The sequence below is a fragment of the Chiloscyllium plagiosum genome, chromosome 22, assembly GCF_004010195.1.
Source record: "Chiloscyllium plagiosum isolate BGI_BamShark_2017 chromosome 22, ASM401019v2, whole genome shotgun sequence".
In the NCBI taxonomy this organism is placed as follows: domain Eukaryota; kingdom Metazoa; phylum Chordata; class Chondrichthyes; order Orectolobiformes; family Hemiscylliidae; genus Chiloscyllium; species Chiloscyllium plagiosum.
In genome coordinates this window covers 51,529,844-51,542,960 of record NC_057731.1, presented here as the reverse complement: position 1 = coordinate 51,542,960, position 13,117 = coordinate 51,529,844, and the positions used below count along the sequence as shown (strand labels likewise).

Sequence of the window (13,117 nt, the reverse complement as noted above, 5' to 3'; positions counted from 1 at the left end):
CTAGTCATAGGATTTGGAGGTTTGGGGGAAGTGACAGAATCTACTTGAAGTAAAACATTGGGTACAATTCGGTCAGCTCCTAAAACAGTAGTCCCTATTGTTAATAGTAGCCATTAATTAATGATTCAAAAATCCTACATTACAGTAAATAGCTAAGTTGATGTTTACAGTGATATTTACTTACTTCTAACAAATCTGTTTACACTGGATTAATGGAAAACTAGGCTTGAAGTGTTTCATGGAAATCTTTTATATAAATCAGTATCTGGCACAATTGCCCATTCTTTTCAAGCTCAAAGTAGAGGTGACTTTGCAGATTGCTAATAGCAGTGATTTTTATAAACTAACTTACTTTGTGTTGCCAGATGGACGTCAGTCGCACAGAGTTTTTGGATCCACCTTAGGTAATCTAGTGAGAACATGTAACTTTTTGGATAGTCTTTGTGGACACTGGGAAGTGAACAGGTTCCTGGCTTGAAGGCATAAATATACAGAGAGTAAATGCAGTTAATGTGAAATACAGGGATTTTAAAACCAGGTTTTGCCATGATTCTGTTTCAGCATTTAATAACTAAGGTAAGAGCCATGACTGTAATGCAGTGTTGGATAAGGAAGTTGGCTTAAAAAACATTATTGAGGGAACAAAGAAACTGCAAATTTCAGAGATTTTGATTTTATAAAAAAAATGCACGTATGAGCTTTCGGTGTATAATCATATCTTATTACAAACAGTTTGACCATCTGTTTAGGTGCAGGGAAATAGACTTGCCTACTAACATAAAAAATGCAAAAGATTTAAACACTAAAGCTTGAATTATGTAAAATTAATGTTGTACTGCATCCAAGGTAACTTTAAAATCAGATTTGTACTGTCTTAAAGCTGTTTGAGTCTTATTTGGGATTTGTTCCTCCTTGACCTGATCTAATTTTGAGAGATTTCTGTTTTATGACTTAGCAATGGAGTTACAAGAGTTTAAACTTGATCGAGTTCATTCTTTAGTTTTTATTGCATTGTGTACTGCTATTTCTTTCAGGATCATTGCATAATAAATTATGAAATTTGAATTTGTTTATTTGTGAAAGGTCTGTACTCCCCATAATCACCATGTGAGACCTAGGAGCAACTTGGGTTAACACTAGCTCTGATCCTGCAGATAGTTTAGCATGAAATATGATTATAAGTGATTGGGTCAAAGCTTTGAAATGCTGTACATTAAAGTTCATTCATTTTCTTTTTTCTAATCAACCTGTTCAGAGACATTATTACACACTTCTTCTGGAACTTGAGCCCTTACCTCCTGACTCAAAGATAGGGCCATTACCACTGCAACACAAGTCTCCTAGGTTTATTTTAGCTTGTCTTAAAATCTTTGTTGAACAACTTACCTTGTCGAAACTGTGGATGGATGGAGGTGGAGCAAAGTAGTCATGTTATTCCAGAGAACCTGTTCCCCAAGGATGTATTCTGTATCAACTGTGTTGGTTTAGTTTCGTGCTAGTCTCAGTGAGATCATTTAATTTATGATGTGGTCCAACACGGTATGCTTCAAGCTATTTGTCAGTCCAATAGAGTTGAAGTCTTCCACCTTCATGCTCGCTGACCTCTCTTGGTGCTTGGTCCAGGCACATCTTTGTTAAATCCCTATAAGACCTTATTGCTCCCTAGCTCTTAACTTCCTCCACTCTAAAGACCCTCCTATGTCCCTCTGTTCTTTCACTTCCTACCTCTTGAAGTATCTGTAAGGGGGTCCTCCAAAAGCAGTTGCGTGTTTTAGCATACGTCCCCCAACTTTCTAGAATTCCCCTCTAAACCTCTCTACTGCTTTGCACCTCTCTTCTCCTTTTACATTATGGCTTAATATCTATATTTTAAATTAAGTTTTGGATGATCAGGTCCAATAATTCCTAATGGGGTTTGGTATCAGATTCTGTTTGATTACTTTCCTAAGGTTAGATCTCATGGAATACAGGGAGACTAGCCATTTGGATACCGAACTGGCTCGTAGTTACAAGACAGAGGGTGGTGGTGGAGGGTTGCTTTTCAGACTGGAGGCCTGTGACCAGTGGAGTGCCACAAGGATTGGTGCTGGTCTACTACAGGTACACAATCCTTCATCTGAAATTTTGAAATCCGCAAAGCTCCAAAATCTGAAGTTTTTCTTGTGAAGTTTTTTTTCTGCATAACAAGGTTGTTTGGCGTGTGAACAGGTGACCCATCTCCACACCCATTCGACCCACGTCACTCAGATGTGACGTGGCAGTGTGGCCCAGCACTGGTAGACATCAATTGTGTCTCAGCACTTGTACTAGTCACATTTGGGTCTGCTGTTAGGTAAGATTCTCTTATTTCACTGTGGAAATAACACTTATTCCAAAATCCTAGAAAAACTGGCCCCAAAGGATAAATGATTATGTACCTGTACTTTTCATCATTTATATAAATGATTTGATGTGAACATAGGAGGTATAGTTAGTAAGTTTGCAGATGACACCAAAATTGGAGGGGTACTGGACAGTGAAGAAGGTTATCTCAGAGTACAACAGGATCTTGATCAGATGGGCCAATGGGCTGAGGAGTGGAAGATGAAGTTTAATTTAGATAAATTTGAGGTGCTACATTTTGAAAAGGCAAATCACAGCTGGACTTATACACTTAATGGTAAGGTCCTGGGGAGTGTTGCTGAACAAAGAGACCTTGGAGAGCAAGTTCATAACTCCTTGAAAATTGATACATAGGTAGATAGGATAGTGAAGAAGGCGTTTGGTATGTTTTCCTTTATTGGTCAGAGCATTGACTACAGGAGTTGGGAGGTCATGTTGTGGTTGTATAGGACATTGGTTAGGCCACTTTTGAAATATTGCACGCAGTTCTGGTCTCCTTCCAATCGGAAGGATGTTGTGAAACTTGAAAGGGTTCAGAAAAGATTTACAAGGATGTTGCCAGGTTGGAGGGTTTGAGATATAGGGAGAGGCCGAACAGGCTGGGGCTGTTTTCCCTGGAGCATCGGAGGCTGATGGGTGACCCTTATAGAGGTTTATAAAATCATGAGGGGCATGGATAGGATAAACAGACAAGATCTTTTCCCTGGGGTGGGGGAGTCCAGAGCTAGAGGGCGAAGGTTTAGGGAGAGAGGTGAAGGATCTAGAAGGCACCTAATGGGCAACTTTTTCACGTAGAGGATGGTGTGTGTTTGGAATGAGCTGCCAGAGGAAATGGTGGAGACTGGTACAATTGCAACATTTAAAAGGCATCTGGATGGGTATATGAATAGGAAGGGTTTAGAGGGATATGGGCCAAGTGCTGGTAGGTGGGACTAGACTAATTTTGGATATCTGGTCAGCATGGATGAGTTGGGTCAAAGAGTCTGTTTCCGTGCTGTATATCTCTATGACTCTGACATTCTACTCTGTTTAAAAAGAGCTATAAGTGAGTTGTTGCTTTGTAATGCTTTGTCAGCCATGGCTTGCATGGTGGTGCTTATACCTCCTGAACCCCACAGTCTTGTGTTCAAATCCCCATCTAGGACACAAATCAAGGTTGAAATTCCAGTGCCGAACACTGGGAGGGTTGCAGTGTCACAGCAGCTATCTTTCAATGGGAAATTAAACAGTGGTCTCGTCTTCCCCCTTGGAGGTAAAAGATCCAGTTATTATGCTGAAGATTCAGGGAGCTATCTTTTGTGTCCAGGTTGTATTTCAATCAACATCACAGAGGACTTTATCTGGTAATCTTGCCCTCCCTCTATCTGGGAGCGGTCTGTATGCAAATTCAGTGCTGTGCTTCCTACATTATAACAGACTATTAGTTTGTTCAAAAATGCTTAATTTTCTGTAAAGTGGTTTTGATGTGAAAAGTGTTTTTTATATGTATACGCATTCCTATCTTGCTTTATAGAAAATGCAGCAATAATTATGTTATGCCCATTTTAAATTGAGGTCTGAGCTGATTTCCCTGTGTGTTAATTGGATACAAGTTTATTGACTCAATGGTGCTTATGGTCTTTTTCCCTGCTATCCAGATTCTGTCTTGGATAGTACAGACTGCATGGCTGTTTTAGGAAATCATAAAATGTGGTTTCTCTCATTATTCAACATATTTTTGAAATATGATCACTTTTGTGTTCAGGCAGCCAGTTTTGCATAAGCCTTTCGTGATTCTATATGTCTCAGTAGCCTGCTGTCTGATGTTTTTTGGCTGGGTTGTGGAGGTCCCTTCACCCAGCATTTATTACCCATCCCTAGTTGCCCTTGAGAAGGTGGGGGTGAGCTGCTTTCTTGACCCGCTGTAGTCCATGTGCTGTAGGTAGACCCACAATGCCCTTAGGGTAGGATTTCCAGGATATTGACCCAGCAACAATGAAAGAAATGTGATATATTTCCAAGTCAGGATAGTGAGTGTCTTGAAGGGGAACTTGCAGGGGGTGGTGTCCCCATGTATCTGTTACCATTATCCTTCAAGATGGAAGTGCTCGTAGGTTTGGAAGGTGCTGTCTAAGGTGCCTCGGTGAATTTCTATAGTGCATCTTATAGATAGTACACACTGCTGCTATGGACATTGGTAGTGGAGACAGTGAATGTTTGTAGATGCAGTGTCAATCAAGTGGGTTGCTTTGCCCTGGATGGCATCAATCATCTTGAGTGTCATTGGAGCAGCAGTCATTAAGAGCTCTTGTGGTGCAATGGGGTGTCCTTATATTTGAACTAGGAGACCCAGGTTCAAGTCCCACCTGCTCCGGGGATGTATTATAACATCTTTGAGCAGGTAGTTTGGGAAATACCTTGGGACAGTCATCCAGGTAAGTGGGGAGTGTTCCATCATGCGTTGTTGGTGGTGGACAGGTTTTGGGGAGTCAGAAGGTGACAGTTACTTGCTGCAGAATTCCTAGCCTCTGCTCTGCCGTTGTATCCACTGCTAGTCCAGTTTCTGGTCAATGGTAACCCATAGGATGTTCATAGTGGGGTAATTGGCGATGGCAATGAGAGATAATTAGGTTCAGTTGCACTGGCAATTGTCACTGCTTCGTACTTATGAAGTACAAATGTAAGTTGCCATTTGTCACCTCCTCCCCCACCTCCGTCTAAGGCCCCAAAGGAGCCTTCCACATCCATCAAGGTTTCAACTGCACTTCCACACGTCATTTACTGTATCCATCGCTCCTGATGCAGTCTCCTCTACATTGGGGAGACTGGAAAAACTCTGAGACACCTGCAACAATAAACTCCACTGTCCTGTGGCTAAACACCTCAACTCCCCCGCCCTCAACCCCCCCACTCCACTCTGCTGAGGACATGCAGGTCCTGGGCCTCCTCCATCGCCACTCCCTCACCACCTGTCCCACCTGTCAATCTTCCTTCCCACCCATCCGCTCCACCCTCCTTTCTGACATAACACCTTTACCCCCACCTCCATCCACCTATTGCACTCTCAGCTACCTTCTCCTCAGCCCCACCTCCCCCCACCATTTATCTCTCTATCCCTGAGGTTCCCAGCCTCATTCCTGATGAAGGGCTTTTGCCCAAAATGTCGATTTTCCTGCTCCTCGGATGCTGCCTGACCTGCTGTGCCTTTCCAGCACAGCCCTGGATCTTAACCAGGTCTTGCTTCATTTGACCATGGATTGTTTCAGTATCTGAAGAATTGTGAATGGTGCTAAACATTGTGCAACCATCAGCAAATATCCCAACTCTGACCTTTAAAGATAGAGGAAAAGTCATTGGTGAAGCAGTGGATGATAGTTGGGCCTAGGACACTATCCTGAGGAACTCCTGCAGTGTGTCCTGGAGCTGAGATGATTGACCTCCAACAACCACAACTATCTTCCTATGTGCCATTTATGACTCCATCAGTTGAGAGATTTCCTCAATTTCCACTGATTCCTGTTTGCTAGGGCTTCTTGATGTCAAGGGCAGTTATTCTCCTCTTACTTTTGGAATTCAGCTGTTTATTTTTTTGTCCACGTTTGAACCAAGGTTGTGATGAGGTCAGGAGCTGAGTTGCTCTCCTAGAACCCAAACTGGTCTGCGCTGAGCAGGTGCTGCTTAATAGCACTGTTAATGACAGCCTGTAACATTTGACTGACAATTAACTGTGGATTGATGAGGTGGTAATTGGCAGATTTAGATTTTTTTTAGAATCCCTACAGTATGGAAGCAGGGCCTTTGGCCCAATAAGTGCACACCAACCCTCCAAAGAGTATCCCACCCAAACCCATGCCCCATTACTCTATATTTACACCTAACCTATACACCACTAAACACTATTTAGCATGGCCAATTCACCTAACCTGCACATCTTTGGATTGTGGGAAGAAACTGGAAACCCACGCAGACACGGGGAGAATGTACAAACTGCACACAGGCAGTCACCCAAGGCTGGAATCGAACCCAGGTCCCTGACGCTGTGAGGCAGCAGTGCTAACCACTGAGCCACCATGCCACCCTGCCTATTTTCCAGGATTGCATGTCCCATGCACATCTTGTCAATGACTGCAGTATTCTTGGACTTTTTTTTTTAAGTAGAGGCTAAAGGTTTCAAAGTTGTGTAATATTCAACTTCTACAGTTTAAAAAATCTAGATCTGTAAATTATTTAAGGCTTGTATATGATAAACACTATTTGTCCATAAACTTCATTATCTGATGGCCAAATTTTGAGTAACACTTTTGTCAGCATTGAATTATCCTTATATTTGTGAACATTATAATCATGAGAATTTCCATGTAAGCACATGTCTGTCACAATGTATTTGAAATACTCAGTCATTGGTGATGCTAAAATATTTCCTAATTCACAACCCTACTTTCCCTCTTCCCAAAAAGCTGTACACTTTGTTTCAAACCTCTGCTTTCAACTCCATCTTTCTCTGCCTTGCTGGGTGCTGAGGCATCCTGATCTGCAAAATCAAATTGCTGGGGAAAACTCAGCAGGTCTGGCAGCATCTGTGGTGAGAAAGCAGAGTCAACATTTCTGGTCCAGTGACCCTCCTTCAGAACTGATTGCAACTGATAAAGTTGTTCAGTTCTGAAAAAGGGTTACTGGACTCAAAGCATTCACTGTGCTTTCTCTCCACAAATGCTGCCAGATCTGCGTTTTTTCCAGCAATTTCTCATTTTGTTTCTGATTTCCAGTATCTGTAGTTCTTCTGGTTTTTAACGCTGACTTTTTGCCATTTTACTATTAGCCCGCATCCTGCGCTCCCTGCCACCCTGAATAGATGACTCTGAAGATAGTAATGAAACCTTGACGCTGTAGTTCTTTCTGAAATGTTTAGTACAAAGTGGGACTATTATGACATGGTTGGTAATTTAATTGGGTCTATCCAATTCTTTGCGATCTCCTTTTCTTATCACCACTGAGTCAACGTTTGTTGTTCATCACCAGTTGTCCTTGAAGATGGTAGTGAACCACTAAGTAGTGAACCATAGTGTGGAAGCAGACCATTCGGCCAATCGAATCCAGCCTGTTCCTCCGAAGAGCATGCCGCCCAGACCTAATCCATCCCTGTAATCCGACATTTACCATGGCTAATCCACCTAGTTTACACATCCCTGAACACAATGGGTAATTTCTCATGACCAATCCGCCTAACCTGCATGTCTTTGGATTGTGGGAGGAACCAGAGCATCCGGAAGAAACCCAGACAGACGCCAGGAGAATGTGCAAAGTCTGCACAGACAGTCACCTGAGGCTAGAATCGAACCCAGGTCCCTGGTGCCGTGAGGCAGCAATGTTAACCACTGAGCCACCATGGCATTGCAATCCATGCTGTGTATGGACACCCGCAATGCTGTCAGGAAGGGAGTTCCGTGGTTTGATCCAGTGATATTGGAGGAACGGACATATTCCAAGTTAGGATGGTGTGTGGCTTGAAGGAGAACTTGCAAGAGATGGTATTGCCTAGCATCTGCTGTCTTTGTCTTTCTAGGTGGTAGAAGTTGCAAGTTTGTAAGATGCTACTGATGGAACCTTTATCAATTGTTGCTGTGCATCTCTTGGATGGTAACTCGATGCAGTTAAGAGGAGCTGGAAATGCCTCCAAATTGGGGGCTGTCTTCAATGATAGGTGCATTCAATTGTTTTATTCCACATCCATTTTATTATTCTGATCATTTATTACTGCAAGTACAAGGAATTAAGATATGGGAGAATTAACCAGATGTAATAGTAATATAGATCTCTGATAAGGAGAGGTAAGTGTAATGAGTAATTTATTAGTGCTTGATTGTCATTATTTTAACAACAAATTAAGGATGAAGCACAGTTATATCATTACATGAAAACTTAGAAGAGCTGGGATACAGATCAAGATTGATGAAATTGATGTGCTCGAAGTTTTGGAAAACATTAAGATTGATAAGTCCCCAGGGCCAGACCAGATTTATCCTAGGCTGCTCCGGGAAGCGAAAAAGGAGGTTGCTAAGCCGCTGGCGAGGATATTTGCCTCTGTACTGTCCACGGGAGTCATACCAGAGGATTGGAAGGAGGTGAATGTTGTTCCCCTTTTCAAGAAAGGTAATAGGGAAATCCCTGGCAATTACAGACCAGTCAGTCTTACTTCTGTGATCAGCAAAGGTTTGGAAAGAATTGTGAGGGATAGGATTTATGACTATTTGGCAAAGTATAGCGTGATTAAAGGCAGTCAGCATGGCTTTGTGAGGGGCAGGTCATGCCTCACAAATCTTATTGAGTTCTTTGAGGAGGTATCAAGACAGGTCGACGAAGGTTGAGCAGTGGATGTGGTGTATATAGACTTCAGCAAGGCATTTGATAGGATTCCCCACGATAACTCATTCATAAAGTCAGGAAGTATGGCATACAGGGAGATTTGGCGATCTGGATTCAGAATTGGCTGGCTGACAGAAGGCAGAGAGTGGTTGTAGATGGAAATTATTCTGCCTGGAGGTCAGTGTTGAGTGGGGTCCCGCAGGGCTCTGTTCTTGGTACTCTGCTCTTTGTAGTTTTTATAAATGACTTGGATGAGGTGGTTGAGGGGTGGGTTAGTAAAGTTGCAGATGACACAAAGGTTGGAGGTGTCGTCTATAGTATAGAGAGCTGCTGCAGCGTGACATAGACAGGATGCAGAGCTGGGCTGAGAAATGGCAGATGGAGTTCAACCTGGATAAATGTGAAGTGATGCATTTTGGAAGGTAGAACTCGAATGCTGAATATAGGATTAAAGACCGGATTCTTGGCAGTGTGGAGGAACAGAGGGATCTGGGTGTGCAAGTTCATAGATCCTTCAAAGTTGCCACCCAAGTGGATGTTTTGGCTTTCATTAACAGGGAGATCGGGTTTAAGAGCCACGAGGTTTTGCTGCAGCTCTACAAGTCCCTGGTGAGACCACACTTGGAATATTGTGTCCAGTTCTGGTCGCCCTACTATAGGAAAAATACAGAGGCTTTGGAGAGGGTGCAAAGAAGGTTTACCAGGATGCTGCCTGGGCTGGAGGGCTTGCCTTATGAAGAAAGGTTGAATAAGCTCGGACTTTTCTCTCTGGAGAGAAGGAGGAAGAGAGGAGAGCTGATCGAGGTGTACAAAATAATGAGAGGAATAGATAGAGTCAATAGCCAGAGACTTTTCCACAGGGCAGGATTGACTGGTACGAGAAGTCAAAGTTTGAAGATATTAAGAGGAAGGAATTAAGGAGATGTCAGAGGTAAGTTCTTTACGCAGAGAGTTGTGAACGCATGGAGTGCGTTGCCAGCTGTGGTGGTGGAAGCAGAGTCATTGGGGACATTTATGCGACTGCTGGACATGCGTAGGGGTGCGTAGGTTAAGTTATTATATTTTACATTAGGATTAAACCTCAGCACAACATCGTGGGCCAAAGGGCCTGTTCTGTGCTGTACTTTTCTATGTTCTATGTTACAACATTCAAAAACTGTCCAGGATATGTTGATATGTTGTGCAATAATGGCTTCTTATCGTCCTAACTTGCATATATAAAGCACTTTCATATAGAGACATGTGCAGCGATCCTCCAAGGCATAATTAGAAATAAAAAGTAAAGAGAGGCATTAAAATGCGTGCACTAAGAGGTGTATTTAGAGGATGAGAATCAGATGGAGAGGTGGAGAAATTTAGAGACCATTCCAGAGTGTTGTTCCAAGTAAGACAGCTGAGGATAGGATGACTGAGTTAGAACAAATAAGGTAGAGGGGGGTCAGGAGTCACTGAAATGTTGGGTTTTCAGGACGATAGCAGGATGAAAGAGGTAGAGTTGGTGAGTGTTACTGCCATTAAGGGATTTGAACAGGAGGATGGAAATTTCAAATTGGAGACATTAGGAAACCAAGCCCAGTGTTTGTTAAGGAAAGACAGAGTGCACCCGAGTTTAGATGAAATTTATGGAGGGTGAAGATTAACATGTTAAACAGGTGAATATTTGACTTTCAGAGGCATTAATGAGGATTTCAGCAGCAGATGAGCTAAAGTCAGGTCAGTGAGACATACAAGTTTCAGAGAAGAGGGTAGTGGTGGAGAGTTGCTCTTCAGACTGGAGGCCTGTGACCAACAGTGTGCTACAAGGATTGGCGCTGGATCTACTGTTTTTTGTCATTTTTATATAAATGATTTGGATGTGAACGTAAGAAATATGATTAGTAGGTTTGCAGATGACACCAAGATTGGAGGTTCAATGGACAGTGAATAAGGTTACTTCAGCGGTACAATGGGATTTTGATCAGATGGGCCAATGGGCTGAGGAGTGGCAATTGAAGTTTAATTTGGATAAATATGAGGTGCTGCATTTAGGGAAAGCAAATCCTAGCAGGAATTATACACTTAATGGTAAAGTTCTAGGGAGTGTTGCTGAACAAAGAGACCTTGGAGTGCAAGTTCGTAGCTCCTTAAAAAATGGAGTTGCAGGTAGATAGGATAGTGAAGAAGATGTTTAGTATGCTTTCCTTTATTTGTCTGTGCATTGAGTATCAGAGTTGGGAGTCTTGCCAGTATCTAAGTGTGAAGGAAATTGCAGCTGTCTGATATTGGATTCTGACAGTTAACGTAAGTACACTGTACAGTTGTGGCTGAACAGGTCATTGGTTAGGGCTCCCTGCTATAGGAAGGATTTTGTGAAACTTGAAAGGGTTCAGAAAAGATTTACAAGGATGTTGCCAGGTTTGGAGGATTTGAGCTACAGGGAGAGGCTGAACAGGCTGGGGCTGTGTTCCCTGGAGCATCGGAGGCTGAGGGGTGACCTTATAAAGGTTTATAAAATCATAAGGGGCATGGATAGGATAAATAGACAAGGTATTTACCCAGGGTTGGGGAGTCCAACACTAGAGGACATAGGTTTAAGGTGAGAGGAGAAAGATTTAAAAGGGACCTAAGGGGCAACATCTTCACACAGAGCGTGGTGTGTGTGTGGAATGAGGTGCCAGAGGAAGTGGTGGAGGCTGGTACAATTACAACATTTAAAAGTCATCTGGATGGGTATATTAATAGGAAGGTTTTAGAGGAATATGGGCCGAATGCTGGCAAGTGGGACTAGATTAATTTAGGATATCTGGTTAACCTGGACCCGTTGAACCAAAGGGTCTGTTTCCATGCTGTGCAGCTCTAAGACTTGATAGAATCAATGCTGAGAGGTTGTCTCTCCTTACTGGGAAGCCTAGAACTGGGAGGTATAATCTCAGGCCAAGAAGAAGCCATTCAATCATTTAGTACTGGGGTGAGGAACTGACTCATTTTTAGAATTCGGGGTTCGGAGATGGTGGCTTTGATCTTCCCAGTGTTTAACTGAAGGAAATTGCAACTGTCCGATATTGGATTCTGACAGTTAGCGTAAGTACACGGGCAGGGACATGAGCTTCACCTTGGGAGCAGAGTTCTCCGACTCCATTCACCAATGGAGGAGAGATTCTCTTGACTGTTGATGCCAAAAGCAGTGGAGAGGTTCAAGAGGGATAGTGCCCATTGCTCCATTTTCTCCGAGGGATTGATGTCATTTGTGACTAATCGGGTATTGTTGCAGGGATCGGAATGGGGAGATTGAAGGATGCACTCATGGGGAATAATGGGCTGTGAATTGTAATCATCATATAGATTCTTTCTGATTCGGGTTAGGATACTAAATGTTATATTTTTAATGCTGTCAGTTTTTATTTTAAACTGAAGCAGTTTGGCAGTCATTGTGCATTAGTTCTAGGTGGAAAGCTAATGTGATATCTTTACTCATCAGCTGTAGATTTTCCTGATAATGGGCAGACTATTTATTTTGATCGGGATTCAATGACCCATTAATTCTTCAGTGTAAACCCTTATGTGTAACATTACTCTGAATGAACCAGTGTTACAACCACACCTGCTAGGTCCCTGCAATAGGTTTACGTGAGGTCCTGAGGCCAACATTGCAGGCCACCACCAGGAATACAGAAGAAGAACATACTAAGGGCTCTCAATGACCCCTTGTGACAATTGCTGTTTACTTCAGAAGGGTAAAACACAAAGACCAAAGAACAGTTTATCTTCCTCATTGGATAGAATTGGGTCGTTTGGGTGAAATTAATTTTTGATTTTCAAGTTAAGGATAATCCAAACCAATTCTATCCCTTTCCCATGAATGAGCCATGTTACCATAGAATAATAAGTTCCAGCCAGTGATGATGGGTGAAGTGGGTGGTTAGTGAACTTTAGTCTTTTGGTTGCATAGCAATCATTGGCATCAGTAATTTTCTTTCTCTGTCTCATCACCACCATAATTCTTTTTCCTTCTCTTCTTTTTGAAGTCTCAAGAAAGAGAGGTGTGCATCGGAGTGAACAACCAGAGTTACTTCTGTGAAACAGGACACTGTTGTGGAGAGTCACAATGCTGTAACTACTATTATGAGCTTTGGTGTAAGTACTGACACACACAATTCTTACTGATTAGTATTGTTTGTCACCAGTTTTTGATGTGAATCACAAGTTTTATTTTACCAATTTGTATGGCTTCTTTTTAGGGTCTCTTTTTTTTCTAATGTGCAGAAAAGCCATTCTCTTCATCTACCTTGAAAGCAGTGGGTCACAGGGGCACATGTTCCATTGCCAGGAGTCTCTCACCGTGTAACGTCATTGTTGTGCCTTTATGGATGGCTGATCATCAAGACACGGTTATCTGGTTATTTGTTTGTGGGAT

At 42.5% G+C, this 13,117-nt stretch overlaps 1 protein-coding gene across 7 annotated transcripts in view; it reads left to right on the top strand.

Annotated features, from left to right (window-relative positions):
• The window catches only part of wbp1la (WW domain binding protein 1-like a), a 120,197-nt gene that overhangs the window by 81,288 nt on the left and 25,792 nt on the right, over positions 1-13,117 (top strand). For 6 of the 7 annotated variants that reach the window (XM_043713046.1, XM_043713051.1, XM_043713048.1 and 3 more), the window contains one exon: positions 12,729-12,837. In XM_043713046.1, coding sequence (XP_043568981.1) covers positions 12,729-12,837 — 109 coding nt within the window. Of the gene's footprint in view, positions 1-436; positions 577-12,728; positions 12,838-13,117 lie in introns of those variants that run through there. The other variant, XM_043713047.1, reaches the window with a different exon arrangement.